Source organism: Haliaeetus leucocephalus, unplaced genomic scaffold (assembly GCF_000737465.1).
Source record: "Haliaeetus leucocephalus isolate CR32 unplaced genomic scaffold, Haliaeetus_leucocephalus-4.0 Scaffold193, whole genome shotgun sequence".
NCBI classification, from domain to species: Eukaryota; Metazoa; Chordata; class Aves; order Accipitriformes; family Accipitridae; genus Haliaeetus; species Haliaeetus leucocephalus.
This window is the reverse complement of record NW_010972629.1, coordinates 1050546-1069500: the sequence shown is the minus strand read 5'-3', so window position 1 is coordinate 1069500 and position 18955 is coordinate 1050546. Positions and strand designations below refer to the sequence as shown.

General features: G+C 39.5%; 2 protein-coding genes across 2 annotated transcripts; both read right to left on the bottom strand.

The window, feature by feature from the left end:
• Positions 1-2476: 2476 nt before the first annotated feature.
• Positions 2477-2716, bottom strand: LOC104830605 (keratin-associated protein 20-1-like). Its single transcript, XM_010565634.1, has one exon. The coding sequence runs from the start codon at positions 2714-2716 to the stop codon at positions 2477-2479; it is 240 nt and encodes a 79-aa protein (XP_010563936.1).
• Positions 2717-15964: 13248 nt separating this feature from the next.
• Positions 15965-16330, bottom strand: LOC104830604 (scale keratin-like). Its single transcript, XM_010565633.1, has one exon. It carries the CDS (start codon positions 16328-16330, stop codon positions 15965-15967), a length of 366 nt encoding a protein of 121 aa, XP_010563935.1.
• Positions 16331-18955: the final 2625 nt, after the last annotated feature.

Here is an 18955-nt window from a genome sequence, read left to right as displayed (position 1 = left end):
TTCTTCATTGGCCACAGATATGTTGATAATGAAGCTCAAACTACAGGGTTATATATCGGATAGCATACGGATTAGCAAACAGGGTTTGTGAGAGGTTCAACAGCTTGTGATGGAAACCTTTGTTGTAGCACACAAGATACAAACAAGCTGTTAGTCCCATAGTAAGGGACAGCTTTTGAAGGAAAAAATATCAGTGAATTTATTCATTACTTTGTGGTCCTTTTCCCAATCAGAAATATATAATGTCTTCCCTTTTTTCCATGCTAGATAGTCTGAGAAGTTCAAAGCACTTCTCAGCCACTCATAACTATTTTATGCATTTATAGTGTGTTATTACTCTATTAAAAGCTTACTGCTCTTGTCAGGTGCTTCATTATTGAATAATAGTTACTTCAAAAGAATATGTTGAGACATTTCAACATATGCTTTAGTCAGAATGTGATTTTATTACCTTCAAATTTTTCATTCAAATGTGGCTCTGTACAAACAACCATGATAGGCCCTACAATTAGTTACTTTGCCTTCTCATCCCAGAAATTTGGACTTCTTCCTAGTCTTAACTTAGATTTCGTGGAGTGGAAGAAACACATAAGTGTATGGCATTCCATTAATTTCTTTCTTTTGACTATGTCCCCTGTTAAAGCAGCCAAGTCCATAAACAGTCTGTAGAACTACTGAGATATTAACGATTATTTTAAGCTAACATTGTCTCTTGTGCACTGAGACACTTAATACTTTCCAGTTTTTACTTAGTAACTTATTCATAACTTTCCAGATTTTAATAGATTTAGCTAATGAAAAATTGAAATTATGACTAGTTCCAGCTAAATTTATAGATCTTCATCTCAAGATACATGTTGAACAGAAATTTGCACTGTGCTTCTGCAGGGAACACATCAGGCACCAAAGTCAGTGAGTGCTTTCCTAGGAACAAAGCTCTTCAGGAGCCATGAGAAAGCTCCATCCCAAAAGTTGCTGGAAGTGTAACCCACAGTTTTACTTGCAAAGGTTTTCAATGGATTTTCTACTCATATTTTGTATTGTAGCACAACTGAGCTCTGTTCCTCTTGTGAGACTGCCCTCAAAGTGCCTCTGTGTGTGTTGAAAGGACAGCAATTACATTCACAGTAAGGACTCTAGGGTTTAATAGGGCTTTTAAAGCACTTCACTGTTTTTTGCCTAGACTGTGTTACAGCATCATACTATTAAGAGGTTACTACCGCTGCCAGTTAGGTACGTCAGTCATGAATAACAGAGTCACTTCAGACTTGCATTAAGGGATCTCTACCTTAATAACAACTGTGTGATTGTGCAGCCTGGGAAATTCATGCCATTTCATTGTCATTCAAATGGAGCCGTGCAGTAAAACTTGCAAGCACTTGCCCTTACCAGCACTTAATAAGGTGAACAGAAAGCGTGCAATTTTCTGCTCTGTAACAGATCAAGTCTCTAAATCCAGAAAGCGTCCCAGACACTGCCAGCACAAAAGCACTTGAGAAAGAGGGATTTTCTCCCAACTTCGTGGCTTATTCCCCAGTTAAACTGGGTTTTCCTGCACACAGTCTGTGCTTTTACAAATCACTAAGATGTGGTGCTGTTATGTCCAATGTCTGCACATGCACTGTGATGCTAAGGCAAATTTAAAAGAATGTTTCCAAATCCTTCCTAGGAAATTCTGGAATGGGTGACTTCATTTTCTGAGGTACTACTGGGTTATTAGTTTGCAAAATGTGTGCTCAGGTTCAGCTGACATTCATAAAAGCTACAGGGTGCAGTATGTCTCCGTAAAACATATCAAGCAGGGGGAAAAAATTTGTGTACATCCAAGTCAGAAAAAGATCAACAGGGACATGTAATGATGCTATAACATTTTTAATAAGAGTAAAGCTCACAATCATAATCTAAAATATTACAGAAAGGAGAAGCAAAAAGAATGTGTACAGAGATTAATTTATATCTGCAGAAGATCTCCCAGTTCCATTGGTACCATTTTTGCTGCTACAGCTGTAGCATTTGACTATCAATATCCATTTTCAAACTTTTCCACTTGCTTTAAGTCCAGTGAAATAAATCTGATTGGATGACTTACTGTTTCTTTGGTATAGCTTCAAAAGCAGTTAAGTCAGAAACATATCCATAGGAAGGCTAGTACAGGTACACTCTAGATTTCATTAATGTTAGCTGGGAAAGAGCTATAAATGAGTTAAGAAGTTGTTTTCCCATGTTAACCCATGTAAAGCCCAGCTTCCTTTACACCACCAAACCCATGTAGGGGTAAGAAGTCAGTAGGGAAAAAGGAAAACAAAACATTTTGGAAGAACATTGAAGAAGTTTTACAGAAACACTGAGGTCTCCAAAATACTATGGCTTTCAGTCACAGTCCTGGACTCAGAGCTTTTGCACACCCTCCCCCTAACGGCAGCCATGAATTTGGTAATTAATTCTCAGTCCTCATTTCCCATTAAATCTTCTGAGTTTAGCAGGGGTAGCAGGGGTAGAAGCTCCCATAACTGTATCTACGGGTGTAGCAAGAAGAGTAGGGGTAGCAATAGCGGGAGCTGTAGGAAGGGTAGCAGTCCCGATAACTGCCCAGACTCCCGTAGCCCTGGTAGCCACAAGGGCTTCCGCAGTCGTAGGTCCGGTAGCTGTACACGGTCCTGTAGTTGCAGGGAGTGTAGCAGGCATCCTCACACTGGTTCTGGTAGTAGTAAGTCATCTTGGTGCGATGGAGGGAGGCAAGCCTGCAACACAGCAGGGAAGAAAAAGCTTATAAGGCAATGCTCCCAACAGCAAGTAAATCTCAAATAAATGTTGCAAGCAAGCAGGGAGGGAAGAGAGAGCCAGCAAACCCAGGCACACTGCCTGACACCCTCTGTGCTCATCTATTGTTCTATCCTGATTTTTAGTGCTGTGTCTTCCCCCTAATCCTCCATCCTGACCAGCCTTTCTGAGCTTTCCTGCACAGCAGCACTGGCTGCACCCATGGATCTTGATGGGAGATGGGATTGTGAACCATGACACCTGTGTCAAAATGGAGCCAACAGGAAATAAACTGGAAAATCCTTCATAGCCATACTGAGATAAAGACTTTAAAGGAGAAGAGGGATATGTGCAGGACTGACCCAGTTTTGAACACTCAAATATCAATGAAAATCCAGGGAGGAAAGTATACCTTACATATAAATAATTCTCATGAAATCACAACCTTGATTCCCAATACATTAATCTACAGTACTTGTAGATTAGTAACCAGGAGCGGGGGGGGAAGAGGGGAGAAATAGTACCAAATACATGTCTTCATTATTCACTAGGTTTTCTAAATCTCTTCCAACTTACCCACTTCTGCAAGGAGGATAAGGCAGGAGAAGCGAATGCATTATTCTCAGCAGCGCGGGTTTTTATAGAGCACCCGGTCCCACCCAGCGCGTGAAAGACATGTCTGCACTCCGGGTCAGCTCCAATTACCAGACACATTTTGCCTCCCTCATGACTCCTTCTCATTGATATACCGGTTCTCCCCAGGGTTTCTGATTATTGGTCCAGCACTGTGACATGCAGGCTACACCCTCCACGTTTCTTTCATCTCAAAACTGTATAGGACAATTAAGCCATGGTATCATCATGCTGAATTCACTTCTTCAGTACAGCAACAAGTTGACAGAATATGCAAAGATGTACAAATTACCAAATATGTCATTTTTGGAAGACCAGCCTCACCATGCATGTTGGCCCATGTACTTTGTTGCACATTTTTTTTCAGAAATACTTGTGGAAGGGGTAGCGTCTCCTTTTCATGTGTTTCATAACTTTAATGACACATGAAACAGTACATTCTTATGAATCCTTTCAAACATTTCCTGTGACTAGCAAAGGGGGAAAGACCATTTCTTTGATTTGGTGCTGTCATGCAACAGGATATTGTTGTGCTGATTGATTCAGATAGAAAATTGGCCTATAAGCATTAAAATGGTATGTATATGATGTATTTTTAGAGAAAATACATTCAGAGACCCAATACTGAAGCTATAAGTTACAACCTTAATAAAGCATAGAAACAGGATAACCTGACATACGTTTTTAGAAACTGTGTTACATAACACTGGGGTGTTTTCCACTAACATAGTATTAATATTTAAATAATAAATCTCTTTGTACATGCAAATCTTTAATAAGTATTAATGAAGGCTTTGATATTCAAAATTTAGAGAAAGGCCCAGAACATCTGTCATGCCTGTTATTATCCTTCCTTTAGATGCAAGTAAACAGCAGTGTTTTGAGGTGAAGGTCACCAGGGAAGACCGGGATGTTGCTGCTTACCAGGTCACAGGGCTCAGCATTATTCACCGTCATTAACAACATTAAGTTAAACACATCAACTTTCCAACACTTCTATTAAGAAGTCGTCACGTTAAACCATACTTAGCATTTGGGGGACTTCTCAGGAAAACTACAGTTATTACAGAGATATGTTCCTGTTTGTTTTATCTTATTCCTTGTAATGAACCCCTGAGTGAATCATTTTCTGATCTAAGTGTAAACAATCACTAAGCAGATATTTTTGGATCCAATTTGTGTCACTTGGGCTGGCTCTCCAGAAGACTGAGTTTGTAAGTTTATTTCATATATGGTTCAAAGCGTGGAAATTTCAAATATCATTATTTCTGCTTAAAAGACTTTAGATTTATTATTGATTGCTACCTGCTTTATGGTTCCCATAAAGTCTTGTCACCGACTCCTTGCCTTATTAAAAAATATTTCCACTGTTCTTACACCAAAAAAGGACACCAGTTTCCTTTTAGGTAGACTTAGGAGGTGGCTGTTGATGTTTGGTAAAAGTAATTGATAGAGCATAACAAGCAAGTAAATCGAATTTTCTACAGAATTACTTTCCTGTGACAGGTCACAGTATGCAGTTAACACATCCATGCATATTTGATTGCAGCAAGGTACAGACCAGACTTGTCCTCTAATCCAAACATCTTTCTTGTACTTCTGCTTTTGAGCTGGAAATAATACAAACAAAATCATAAATACAAACAACGCCAATATTCTGACCTAAAATGCAATTTTGAAATAAAAACAAACAAACCAAGAAATGCTTTCTACATATTATTATTTCTGCAAAAAAAATTTGAAATTCGTTCTTCCTCAAACCAATCCAGAGCCATTGCAAGCTTTGTATACTGAAATTTGTCCATTCGTCCAAAACTGGGATTGTGAATGTCAATCCACTCTGCCTTCAATATCCTTCCTTCCCTTTCCTGTTATAACTCAGATTTCCCCATACTAATTCTACAAATACAATTGACCCAGGAAGTCTGAACATGAAAGAAAACTGCAATGCAATGTCATGCTTTTGGAAGCCAAGAACTGACTAATAATCACAAACCAAGAAAAACAATTACATCAACTGATGGAATGACGTGTATAAGTAAATTTGTTTTGTGATGAATATGAGTTTAAAGCACAGTAGGCTTGGTCAGATAAATATATAAAAGGGAGAGAAATTCAAGGCTCTCTACTCGCATCTCCAGACTTACATTCTCACTGAACTTGGTAAGTCAGACCTACTGTAATGTCTTTATTGCTGTGTAGATGCTGTTGTTTTGCTATATTGCTATACAGATGGCAGTTATACTTTGAAAGCAAAGGCTGTGATTTCACAGCCATGCAAGTACAATTCTTTCTTCTTAAAAATGGCATATTAAAATGCCTGCATAAGCTTAGAAGATTGTCTCATCTAGCCATGCACTATGAGAAATTACCTTATTTTATGATATACTGAAGTATTTCAGGCTTCTTTATTTTGAAGCAGACAATGCATTACATTTTTTCAGTTATTTTGAACAAAAAGCAAGTATATATTGAACTGGCAATCAAGGCACAGACACGGGTTCAAACAAACAAGCTGCCTTTTTCAGCAGAGCACTGCTGACTTGCACAAGGGGAGGATTTCTTCTGTGATGTCTGGTCTTGACAGCAAAAACTGGCGGAATTCATTCCTGAACTAGCGTCTGCTCAATTACGGTTTTTAGAGAAGTATCAGACACTGCTACAGACAACCTAATCCTAACAATATTCTCTCTAAAATACTATCTGAATCCACACTGCCAATTCTAAGCAATGGCAACAAGAAAAGCAGCATGAAATATTTTTATGGAGAAAAGAAGGGGGATAAACAGAAAGGAGTGATCTGGGCAAGAAGGAGACAGGGTATAGCCTCAAATGGAGATGTTCAGTTGGCTCCCGTGTTTGCCCTTCTCTCCTCTCCCTCTCTGCCATGCTTACATGGGTTTTGCTAGAAGCGGTAAGCTGCCACTTGGTCTCTGGGGCAGACCTTATCTTCTTCTCTTCTGCTGTGTTTCAGACTTGCCTCCCTCCATCACACCAAGATGACTTACTACTACCAGAACCAGTGTGAGGATGCCTGCTACACTCCCTGCAACTATGGGACCGTGTACAGCTACCAGACCTACGACTGCGGGAGCCCCTGCGGCTACCGGGGCTACAGGGGTCTGGGCAGTTATCGGGACTGCTACCCTTCCTACAGCTCCCGCTATTGCTACCCCTACTCTTCTTGCTACACCCGTAGATACAGCTATGGGAGCTTCTACCCCTGCTAAACCCAGCCATATAACGACCAGATAGGAAATGAAAAGCAAAATAGTGATTTACGACTCCTGTATGAATTTTACCTTTGCTAAGCTCCTGTGACAGCGACTGCCGTCAGGAATGGTCCTGAGTGCTTAATATCTCTCTTCAGTGTCTGCAGCTATTTTGAATAACCTGCTTTTAGGGTCAACTTTTCCTTCATAGCCTTTGTTGGTGGATATACTGTGTATTTTGATGTGTAGCTTTGCAACAGGAGATGCAGACCAGAGCAGATGCCTCGTCTTGCCGTATGTTGTGCTGACAGCTCTGCTCTTCACCAAACACCACCATAGTCCCAAAAGCATCTGCTGTGAAATGTAGTAACTCTTTGTTTAAAGAATGTATGAATCTTTGGATACCCCTATTCTGTACTACTATAAGCTGTAACTGCTGTGTACAGTGCTTCTTACTCTCATTAAAAGATCTTGCATCGCAGTATGGCTTTCTGTTATACTTTAATTTTTTTTCTTTTATATTTGTCTTTACTAATTATTTACCTGACACATGGCAAAAAAGGAGGCACTAGCTTTTCAGATCTTCAATTTTAAGCATCCTGTAGAATCTGAGGTGACTGAGGATGTACTGAACACCTCAATTTCTGTCTCCTCCAAGACAGTCCTCAAAACTCACATCTGTCGTGTCTTAACTCTGCCCTTCTTCCACCAAACACACCAAAACACTGCTTATTTCCAAAATACTAGCTTAGAAATGTGAAGATTCAAGAAAATTAAACCAGTACTTGCTGACTACATTCCAGCCCAAGTTATGCTACATTTGAGGATCCAAAATGCACTGAGACACAAAAATGCCAGACTCCCTAAGCTTTCTGCAGCTCTGAAATAGATACCTGATATGAGAACACACAGGAGCTCACATTCACCTCTTCCCAATGCATATCAAGGTTTAAATATTGCCATTTCTCCACCAGAGACTACTTTGTGCGGTTGACGTCCTGTGTGTGAGCTGTGAGCTTAGTCCTTCCCATCACTGCCCTGCCAGGGCTGGCTTTGGGCATGCATCCTGCAAGAGTCTGCCAGCCTTTGCCATCAGCAAAAACTGTTTTACAAAGGAAGACAAGAAGCATGCAGATTCCAGATAAGCCAAGGCTTCAAGGGGAAGCCTCTTCTTCCCCATAATTAACAAGAAGGCATGTGACAGGGAGGGAGAAGAGTTGCTTAAAGTAAAGGTGACTGTCAGGTTGATGATGAAAGGATGAACCTACTGGGACCGTTCCCAGGCTGGAGCCATCTGGAGCCACAAGAAGATTGAGTTTTGGAAGTGATTTCCAGCAGGAAATGTTTCTCCTCCCAGTCTGCAGGAACTTCAGCTCTCCAGCCAACGCCAATCTGCATGTAGGAGGCAGAATTATGGACTTTGGCGCTGACATTTCCCTGGTGGGTAGACCATCAGGGAAGGGATCGCTGTAGGGTTTCTTGTCTCATCCCATAAGTGCCAGGTGCAACCAATTCCCAGCAAAAGCAAGGCTCATGTGAATTTGCATCCACGTAAAAGCAGAGCATAGAAATGAAGCAGAACCTAGACACTTATTCAACAGGTTATTCAAGAGGTTGGCAGAGGAGACTGCAAAAGAGAAATCTGAAGAAAACAAGCCCATGAGTCCCTAGGTGAGCTGCCAGAAGCATCCATCAAACCCTGCTTTGAAAATTCACCATTCTGGTCTTATAGTAGTTCTAAAAAATTATTTTGGACAAATTATCTACTAACAAAGGCTTTTCCTGTTCATTGTGCTGAATTGTTATATTAATTTCCTTTTACAGAAAATGTTCTCATCTGATATAACAGTCTAAAAATGCAAATCAATGTTTCCCTCAACTGGTCATGAAGTGCAAATTCAGCATCTGAAGGTATTCATTTTTTATTTAAAAGTAGCTCTGGTTTATGCATAAATTTGTTTTAAAAGTTTAAGAGAAGTTATCAGTTGATACAGTACACCATAGACTTTCCTATTTCAGAGTAACACAAAGAAATTGGAAATGGTTTGTCTTTCAATTAGTACAGTCTATTTTTTCACTTCTTCAAAATGTTCACATTTAAATTTTTTATATAATACAAAAAAAATAAAAATATTTATATTTATATGAAATATCCTTCATTATTTTAAAAAATTAAATTACTAGATTTTTTTCAATAAATATTGTCAGTCATAGCATGTTGTCAGAAGAAATAGGGAAAAGTGGATCACATCTCAAGAAATGATGAAGTTTTTTATGTACAGACACAAACGCACACAAATATACCCTATTTTTATGTATTTAGAATTACATGTGTTATTTCTATGTAATCTTATTACTGATGTGATAGGAGATGAAATAACTATGCACTTGATAAAATAAGTTAGAGAAAATAGAAACATCCACCTTGAGAGAAAATATCAACATTTTTCATTAACTTTTTCAGAAGTTCTTTTTAATACACACTTTTAAAGTATTTATGTTAGTTCTGGTATAAACTCTACCACAGTACAGCTGGAAAAATACATCAAATGAAGGAATAACATAGGAAAAATCATTTGACAAATGAAGATGACAAAAAGCAATTGAAATCTTATAGGGATTAGCGCGCTTAAACCTGCAAAGTTCTCATGAGTCAAGGCTCTTAACTAAATGTTTTAATATATTTTCCTCTGTGAATTTAACTCCATCTTTCTATAACTAACAAGATTTTTTATAAATCATACTTCCAGTTACTGATTGAATGCTGCTGTGCGTCTTGAAGTCTACTTGAGGCACTTACCTGTATTACTTTTGTTTGTACGTACAGAAGAGCAGGCATTAGTGAATTCACACTTCCCAAGCTTGATTTCTGATTTTCAATATTTGGGACATCAAAATATTCTATTATTGAGCAGTTAGGTAACTCTGAAAAATCTCATGCGTGTATGCAATTTTCCAGGACAATTAATGGCCATTTCAGTGCTCCTCAGCTGTTTGTGAGGGACCTGGCCTCAGCTGCCATGCAACAGGCTGCTTGGTCACTCAGAAATTACAATCCTGACCTGCGCAAACAGCAACAAAACTAAATTTTTTTGCACGTCACAACTTCAATTAATATAATTGGTTTCTTCAATGTCAAGGATCATTAGTCTGTTCTCATCTCCACCTGACAATGCAAAAGTTATGAGCTTCTTTCATCTTAAAACTTTTGGGGTCATCCTCAGTTTTAATTATCAAATCGAGATACCAGAATGGACAAGAGAATGACAGATACTCAGACTAGAGATGACTGAGAATAAAAAAATCATATATCTGGGAAATTTTTAACATATTAAAAATGTGTGTAGCCTGAATTATATCAGCATTTCCTAGAGGAAAAAAAAAGTTCTGTACACTTACATACACCTAATATACACCTAAAAATAAAACCTAGTGCACCCCCTCTTCCTCACAAAATAAAAATTCCTACTGCTAGAGTAGCAGAGGAGGCAAAAATATTTTGTGCCACTTTTCTTTGCCTCCTACTTGTGCCTGTAAAACTCAGTTTTGTATTTGAGAAAAAATAGCTATTTTCTCCTCTTCTTCTAAAATATTTTTATTTTATACCTTTAATATTTCTTTTCAGTCTGGTTCACTAACAAAAAACAGGACATTGATAAAAGTTCAGCATTCATTTGAGTAACTATTACATACATATACATAAAGGAGGGAGGAAAAATTAATCACATAGTCTATACCTCGCCATTGCACCTGCTCATACCACAAAAAATTCTTTCAGGATATCACCAAAGCAAATGTAAATTAAGTTCTATAACACTGATCTTAGCAGAATATTTAGAAGTTAAAATTATAAATATTATTTTACAGCAAATCTTATCAATGCTGGTTTTCAGCCTCATCTAACACTGGCTTCCCAAAGGAAGCAGAGCACAACACTTAAAGTCAAGAGCCTTCTTTTTTCTTTTTTTTTCTCAACAAATACCTGCTTGTGTGACCTTCACTGCAGTGAGCCATTCCTCATTTGCATATTAAATGAGGATAATAACAGACATTCTAGAAGTGCTGAGCCTCATCAGAATTTATGGTATCAATGCTCCTCCAAAACAGTCATTAGAGATTTACTTTAGCAATGTTTGTATTATTTAAATACTAATGGTTTGTTACGGAAAGGTGCCTCAATGTTGTATAATAAACAACAGAACAGGGAAGGGAACCCCTGGGCTAAGCAATGTTTGTCTTTATTAAAACGAAGGCATTAGTCGTCATCCTCACCTGGTGTGGACTGGCAGAGATACAGCCGTATCTCACCTGATAACACCACCATGAAAAATCAGAGAATTGATTTCTCCTTTCCTGGCTTAAAAAAATCCCTTCTGCAGTGGGCAACTTACAGCACTTCACCAGCCTTTTTATTCTACTAAAGCCCATTACAAAGCAAGGGTCTTCATTGGACACCTCACTGCTAGCCACCCTCCCCAGCAAATGCTTCCTACCAGTCAGGAACGCATGGTCTCCATCTTACTGGCTTCCACAGCCTTCCTAAGAGACTGCTCTCCCCCTTTTCTCTACTGCAGTCCCTGTGGTAGACCAACAGGAACCCCAGTTTTGTTCTGCACTACCAGATCCTGCAGCGATACTTGCCCCAGTATTATATATGCATATATGTACCTCATACATACCTCTCACATATCATATGTGTGTCATATCATGAGACATTGACTCAAGCAAGATTTTCTAACAATTTCATCCACAAAAGAGAGAGAAAAAAAAAAAAAACAGACCGTAAGTCTTAGACACATTGCTCAGGTGCTGTTAATTGATCCTGTGCCTTGGCCTGAGCTTCTCATAGTGCATATGCCAAATTATAGACAGTAGGAGAACCTAAAGGAATCAATGGAACGCCTGTCATTAATTGCAACGGAAATGAATCAAAAAGGTTAGTAAAAGCCCTAAGCACATAGTATAATGCATCTTTCCTCCTCAGGTATTTTACGTCACCTGACAATGCAGTATCCATCTCCCTTGTAGGGGCATAACAGAAAGAAACAGTCTATGGACTCCCCAGTTAGGCAGGCAGTGTAGCTGGAACTGTTCTGTGTATCCTCCAGTTTCATTCTCAGTTGTCCTTTGGGTGAATTCCCAGAAACCCATTTGTCCTAGAAAGTTTAAGGATGAAAGAATCTTGCAGGATATAATCACAATGTGCTACCAGAGGAATTTGAAAATTGTCCTAAATGTGGAGGAAAACAATTATAGCAATTGGACTGGTGATGTACTTCCAAAATTTGTTTTGTGACTAACCGACAATGGAAGCACATGGAGAATTGCACTGACTTCCACAGGTCTAAGAAACCATATAAAAGTGCTCACAACCCCACACTCCTCACACCGCTCCTCTTGGTTGACTCTCCTCGGTGAACTTGGTAAGTTCAGATCCTGTTCTCATAGAGATACCTTTAACTTGGGAATAAGTCCTTTACTAGCATTCTCTGATTTGTAACAACAGTAGAAGTATTTTATCCTATATGCTTTTAATCTGTACAGTAAAAAAAGTGGGGACACTGATGAATGAACATTTAGATATCATTGGTAAGATGTGAAGCCTAGTAAGAAGTTTTGTCTTCACATAAGAGAAAGCAAAAGCTCTACTTCTTTGGCTTTTAAAATGGAACAGAAATTTTCTTTTTTTACTTGGTGATACTTAATACTGAAGTTTTGGTTCATGGGCAGAATTGTATATTACACAAAGTGGAAATGGCTTTTTGATGGAAAGATGTTGCAATAATGAATATGGACAGGTCACGTGAATTGCTTTAGTCTCTCTGAAGTCACTGGAGCAGCTCTGATCTGCAGCAGTAGAGAATTTAAACCTTAGCACTTCACTGCACAGCAGAGTGTTTTCAGTATCCTTGCTAGAACTGGAAATAACAAAGTGTGTGAACCAATGTTACATGGGAAAAGGAACAGTTTACATGCCGAGATTAACACCAGACAAAGAGGCTGACTTTAACGAACTTGTCATGTTGTTTATGAATGCTTCGGAGAACTTTTGAAAATGCCGTGTAGGGTTCAGGTCAGACATTAAGGCACCTACATGTGCATATCCTGAGCCTCAGACTAGCTGTCAGGATTAACCTCAGCTGCCTGTACGGGGAGCTTGGAACCAAACACTCATGAGCACATACGTTTGGATGTATATCTGCACGTTGAACCTCCTGTAACCAAAGCCCAAAAATACAGAGTATTATGTTCACTTTTAAGAGGAGAAGCTAAAGAACAGAAACTGTGTTTCAGTCAAATCTAACAAGGAGGGAGCACAGAAAGGGGCTGGGTAAAATGGAAGCCAAAATCACATCTAAAGACCGAGGGATTTGCTCAATATTTCTTTCCAAATCTACCATACTCATGCCACCAAGCCACCTCTGCTGCTGCTCCCTGCAAGCTGAGCCTACCCTTTACCTGCTGCTTTGTTTCAGGTTTGCCTGCCTCCCTCCACCACACCAAGATGTCTTGCTGCTACAGGTACCCATGCTACAGCGTGTGCTTCTCACCCTGCTACAGGACCACATGCTGCTCCCGGACCTACAGCTGCTGCAACCCCTGCAACTACCGGACTCTGTGCTGCTACCGGAGCAGGTATAGCTGCGGAGACTGCTGTAGCTATGGGACCACACGCACGGCCCGATACTACTACCCTTCCTGCTGCAATTACAGCTACAGTTGCTGCTACCCTTGTTGCTAAACCCAGTGGCAATATCTCTGCAACAAGAATCAACCCCAACCAGGCAAGCAAAGATGAACGGCTAATGTGAAGCAATGTTTACAGAAGTGCTGAGCCCCTCTGAAAGCAACTGAAGTTACTGAGAACAGGGAGCTTGGAAGCTCTCTAAAATTTCTTGGCATTTGTATTTTTGTTTTTCTTTCAGTCTGCTTCTTCCTGTCTTTTTCAACTATAAGTTCTCTTTCGATATTCTCCTGCATTTAAGCCCCTTTACACCCCTTCAGCAGTGGGAACAACGATCTGCAGTTCATTCGAAGCTTCTTACAGTTGCTGCAGTGGTGTTAAAGGACTTCTGCAAAATTAGATTTTGTGTCATCTGCATTTTCAATAACTACTTCCAGTAAGGTGCTGCAGTGCTGTGTAATGGAGAAGTGTTACAGCTGTCCCTCCTTTGATCTGAATTTACAGGTACCTAAAGGATGAACAACACAGCTTCAACAAAAAGGAATGATCTGTATAGCACAGTGCAATGACTCATCTTCTGTAGTTCTTTCCAGTATCCCAAAACTATAATCTTTCTGTATCTGTGCCAACTCCTTTTCTTACAGCATTAATTTTTTTCTGCATTAAAAAAAAAAAAAAAAAAAAAAAAATTGGAGTTCTAGTCATCTTCTTTCCTCTGTCCCTAGTTTAAATGACTATACTGACAGTGGTGGCATCCTGAAGGGACTTTCTGTCCCTAGTGTTGGCAAAGCACTTCATACCCCTCCACATTCAGAGCAGCCAGTCCCAGTAAATATACTCTTTTCTTCCCTTCTACCCCTTAGAAATTTGAGAAATGCCACAATTTCTCCCTTTCCTTTACTTAATTGAAACTATTACCAGATTTAAGGTTAACATATTTTAGCATAATAAGGCTATAAAAGTCTTTATAATAATGTTTTAAAATGGAAAAGAATTAGTCCCAGGCCTCTACAGAGACTATAAAAAATGTTCAAGTGAACAGAATATTGTCCTATTCCTGGAAACCAAATTCAAATGTTTGCATTCCAGAGTCACAATTTCCTATCACATTCCAATTTAACAGACAAATTTCATTACCAGCCAGTGGAACATAAGGAAAAAAATAAAAACCTATATCAAAAGCAATGGGAAAAGAGTCAAGCAGGAAGTGGTAGCTTTTCCTGTCTTGATGCTGACCTTGAAAACTCAAAACACTGCCTTGATCTTCCACACAGACACTGGGTAGAACAAAATCAATTTCTACAGGTGCAGTTATAATAATTCACTAAATCTGGGGACTAAAAGCTAGAAGACAGAAAGAAAAGTGGAAAAAAAGAGAGGCGAATAGACCTTAAAAAAAAAAAAAAAAAGAAAAACCCACAAGTGAAACTACTCAATCTCCCCAGGGCATTTTGGTAGCTCTTGACTGCCAGCTGCCCCTGGCTAGGGAAGCAGTGAGAAACTACCATCATCTTCCCCCTCATGCAGCCACAGCCTCTCAGTTGATAGAACCAAGAGGTTCTACAGCCTCTGCCCATAACATTCAGTGAGAGAAAAAAGGCAGTAAAAATCAGTCATGACTCTGCTTCCTTCCAAAACATGGGCTCTGGGTACGCTTCCCTGAACTTACAGACAAAAACGCCCCGTTGCCATGTCTCAGAGGTGCTGGCCAATGGATATCCATTTCTCCTACCAAATTATTTACACTCCAAAGGGCAAATTCCTCCCACTTCTCCATCAGGCAACCTCTAATCTTTCATCCCTGATCTTTCCAGGTCCCTTCCAACCTGGGCTGTTTAATCACTCTATGATAATATATAAAATGCAAACTTATTTCAAAATCTAAAACCTGGTGAGTCCAGTCATTTGCAATTACCTATGACCTCTTCAAGATCAGATCACAGCTAGTGATAGATCATGTCCTAATCACATCACATTAGCCCAACAGCAGCACTGAAGTATTCTAAATGAACCAGTTATTTGGAACACACCAAACGAAATCCCAAAGTTGTAGAAACATGCACAACCAGAGATACAGCTAAAGTTTCTGGCAGCTACAAAAGTCCATGTTTCTCAGCTTGAGGAGGGCAAGTCTGTACAAGCAAATCCTTGAGTACACAAAGTTAATAACTTTGCCACCTAATCTGTATGATGCTATTAAATTCAGGATATTTAATAAATGCAAGTGAAAAATAAAACCAGAAATACAGTATTAATGCAGCATAATTTTTAATATGAGTGAAAGGCAGATATACTTTTAAAGACATACAGAACTGAAAGACAACATTCCCAAAGACACATTATACCCTGCCTATACCATTCATTCAGAGTTAATGTTTTGTACATCATTGCAACAAACATAAAAGCCAGTTTACAAAGAACTGCAGTATCAAGGAGAAGCAAACTTTTGATCAAGAGGAGAGTTTGGGTGGCAAGAGAGCAAGGAGACAGAGCAGAATAAACATAAATCATCACAAGCACTTCAACAGCAGTGCAGAGCACTTAAAGCCTCTGTGGAGGGTGGCTGCTGTCACCGGGGCTCTGCACATCAGGGACCGCTGCTGCCAAGATTCACTGTCAATCTGTGCTTGCCAGACCTGGGTTGATCTTCATTTCAGGGACGTTCCTGCTGGGTTTAGCAGGGGTAGCAGCTCCCATAGCCGAACCTTTGGCTGTATCGTGAACTGAAGGGGTAGCCATAGCGGCCGGAGTAAAAACCTGGGTAGCCATAGCAGTCCCCAGAGCCATAGAAGCCCCTATAGCTGCCATAGAGACCCCCATAGCCATAGGAGTCCCCAGAGCCATAAATGCCCCGGTAACCATACAGACCGCCATAGCCGTACCGGTCCCCAAGGCTGTAGAGGCCCCGGTAGCCGTAGAGGCCCCCATAGCCCCGGTAGCCACAGGGGCTCCCACAGTCATAGCTCCGGTAACTATACAGGCTTCCGTAATTGCAGGGAGAATAGCAGTCATCATCACACTGGCCTTGGAGGAAAGTCATCTTTCTGCGATGGAGGCAAACCTAAAATGCAGCAGCAGGGAGGAAAGCAAAAGTAATAAATACTTCCAGTGGCAGTAACAGCCTCAGAGCCCAAAGACTTCTTTTACTGGCCCCATGAGACCAAGCACAGAGGCAAAATTATGACCAAATTCCTCAGCTCCTTATTACATCCCATTTCTATCATTTTCTCATTTACCCACTGTTTTTAAACCATTTTATTCCTTTTTTCACTTACTGAGATTGGTGAAAGCACTGACTATGGAATATAACTGTTGCAGCTCAAAACCTTCTTGCTGCTGTTTCAGGATTTTTCTTACAGAATACTGTTAGGAGTTAGCAATCCTAAATTTCTTTTAGTACATCAGCTTTGCATATAGCTCTACATTCCCAAATTCTTCAAGAAAGCTTAAAGTGTCTGATGTTTGCCATGATAACACAATTCAGCTTTTAGGTCCATTGCTCCAAGACCCATTTCAGTGATTTGCACCAATTTTGACTGGTATCTGGAAATGCTGACAGCACACGTGAGAAACTACAGAGCGTTAGAAGACATGAGAATATCTGCTGACCTGCCAAACAGACCTGAAGACCTCCCTTAAAATAGAACAGAAGATTTATGGAAGAACCCACTGAGGGCCACGGTGGGGAAGCCCTTCTCTAACTCTGCTGGAGGCAGCTCTGCAGACCTAATAAACAGCAATCCTTGTCAGGGAGCCATAAGCCCCAGGTACCAACAGCACCAGGAAAGTTTCAGCCCCCAGCTTTAAAACTTGAACCTGCCAGTTCCTGCAATGCAGTAAGCACAGATACAAGGTACAGAGAAATCTTAAATTTCAGAGAAGTCACAATCCTGACATAAATTATTAAAGCAAAATTTCTAGTGCTTATGAAGAGACTGAAGGGAGAAAAGGCTTACCGAGTTCACCAGGAGGAGGAAGGCAAGAGAGCTGATGAGAAGCCTAGAGCTCTGAGCCCTTTTTATACTGTTTCTTCGCCCGCCCGGCTTATCTAAGACGCCCTGTGTATTCAAAAGGTTTGTAGCCTTATTGGTTGGAAAACAAATTTGCCTGTACACGTCATATCTCCAATTAATATAATTTTCTTCATTGTTTGGGATTATTAGTGTGTTCCCAGCCTCCCATGTCACATATATTATAGGTTTCTTTCATCTTAAAATTTTCTGAGCCAACTACATTCCTGATACCATTTTATTGTCTTCACTGTCAAAACTGAAGTTTATTTTTATAAAATATAAAAGCATTTGTAAGTTGCCAAATCCATTGGAGAGAGAGAAATTTTCAGTAAACAAGGAAAACTTTCCCACATGTTTGAAAATATCTGTTGTTCACTAGAAACTCTGATGCACCATGGCACAGGCTTTCTGTTTAAAGGGAATGTAAACATATTTAGGTATTTTGTATTAAACTACATAGCAACTTCAGGAAACAGGACCAGCACAAACTACAAATAAATCTTAATTGCATTCCTCCAAAGTCTTGATGGTGAATAAAATTCATGCTGCTGCATTAGCAGAAAGAATGTTTTCAACAGAAATATGATTACAGCATTGTTTGCAGTTTAGTTCACTAGAGGGCTTGACCACAAGTTCAGCAGAACAAAGTGGACAATACAAATATGAAATTGGTCTGGAAAATAATAAATGATAAGGACTTTGTGAGATGTACCAAATGGTATTTTCCAAGGAACCATGTTAATATTTTCTTTTCAAAGAATCAACTACATGTATCAAATATGGTACAATAGTGAGGAATGCTGGAGTTTACTGCAGAACTCCTTGTATGACCTTCACCTAATTTCTGGCATTAATTTGAATATAAAATAAGGATAATAATGAGCAAGCAGGATGTTGAGGCTTCCTCAGAATTTTGAATACCAAAGCACTTCATAAACAGTCATTAATGTTTTCAATTTGCAAAGTGTTGCAGTATTTAAATATTAATAGTTTGTCACCAAAAGACACCCTCAGATTTAATAATATGGTCACTTAAAAGACGCATCAAGGTCTCTTGTTTCTAAGTCCTAATAGGGTGATGCATTACATGTTTTATGAAAGTCAAAAACTATAAAAAAATCTTCTAAAATAGGAAGAAATATTTGGGAACATTCATAAGGCAGTTGAAAAATTTCTTCAAAATTGCTGTTGTACAACCTGAGACAAAAATCAAACAAAACTGCTGGCAGGAGATCCCCACCAATATTACTGGGCAGCATGTACAGGTCACGATGATGCTGAATAGACGCACTACTACGTTTCAGCACACCAAAGAAAAGCCTACTCCTTTTCTCCCCTATGTGTTGCACCATAGATGCAAAAGCCAAGCGAATGGAGTACCTACAAGCAGATTGCACTACCAGTAATGGTCTAAATATCTCCCAAAATTATTCCTATCCATCCAACTACAAAGAACTCCATGCAATTTTACTAGAAATGTGCTGAGCCCGTTTCTTCTTGTTTTAAGATGAAAGAAATTCTAAGGGTATTACATGTGTCATAACATCAGACTTTGAAAATATTAAAATCACTGACTCTAATTACATCAATTGAAGGAATAATGCGTGCAACAAGATATGTTGTATAACTAACACCTCAGTTTAAGGAGGTAT

What these genes read in the sequence shown, in the direction of transcription:
- LOC104830605 (XM_010565634.1), bottom strand. Translation starts at nt 2,716, where the DNA reads ATGACTTACTACTACCAGAACCAGTGTGAGGATGCCTGCTACACTCCC.
- LOC104830604 (XM_010565633.1), bottom strand. Translation starts at nt 16,330, where the DNA reads ATGACTTTCCTCCAAGGCCAGTGTGATGATGACTGCTATTCTCCCTGC.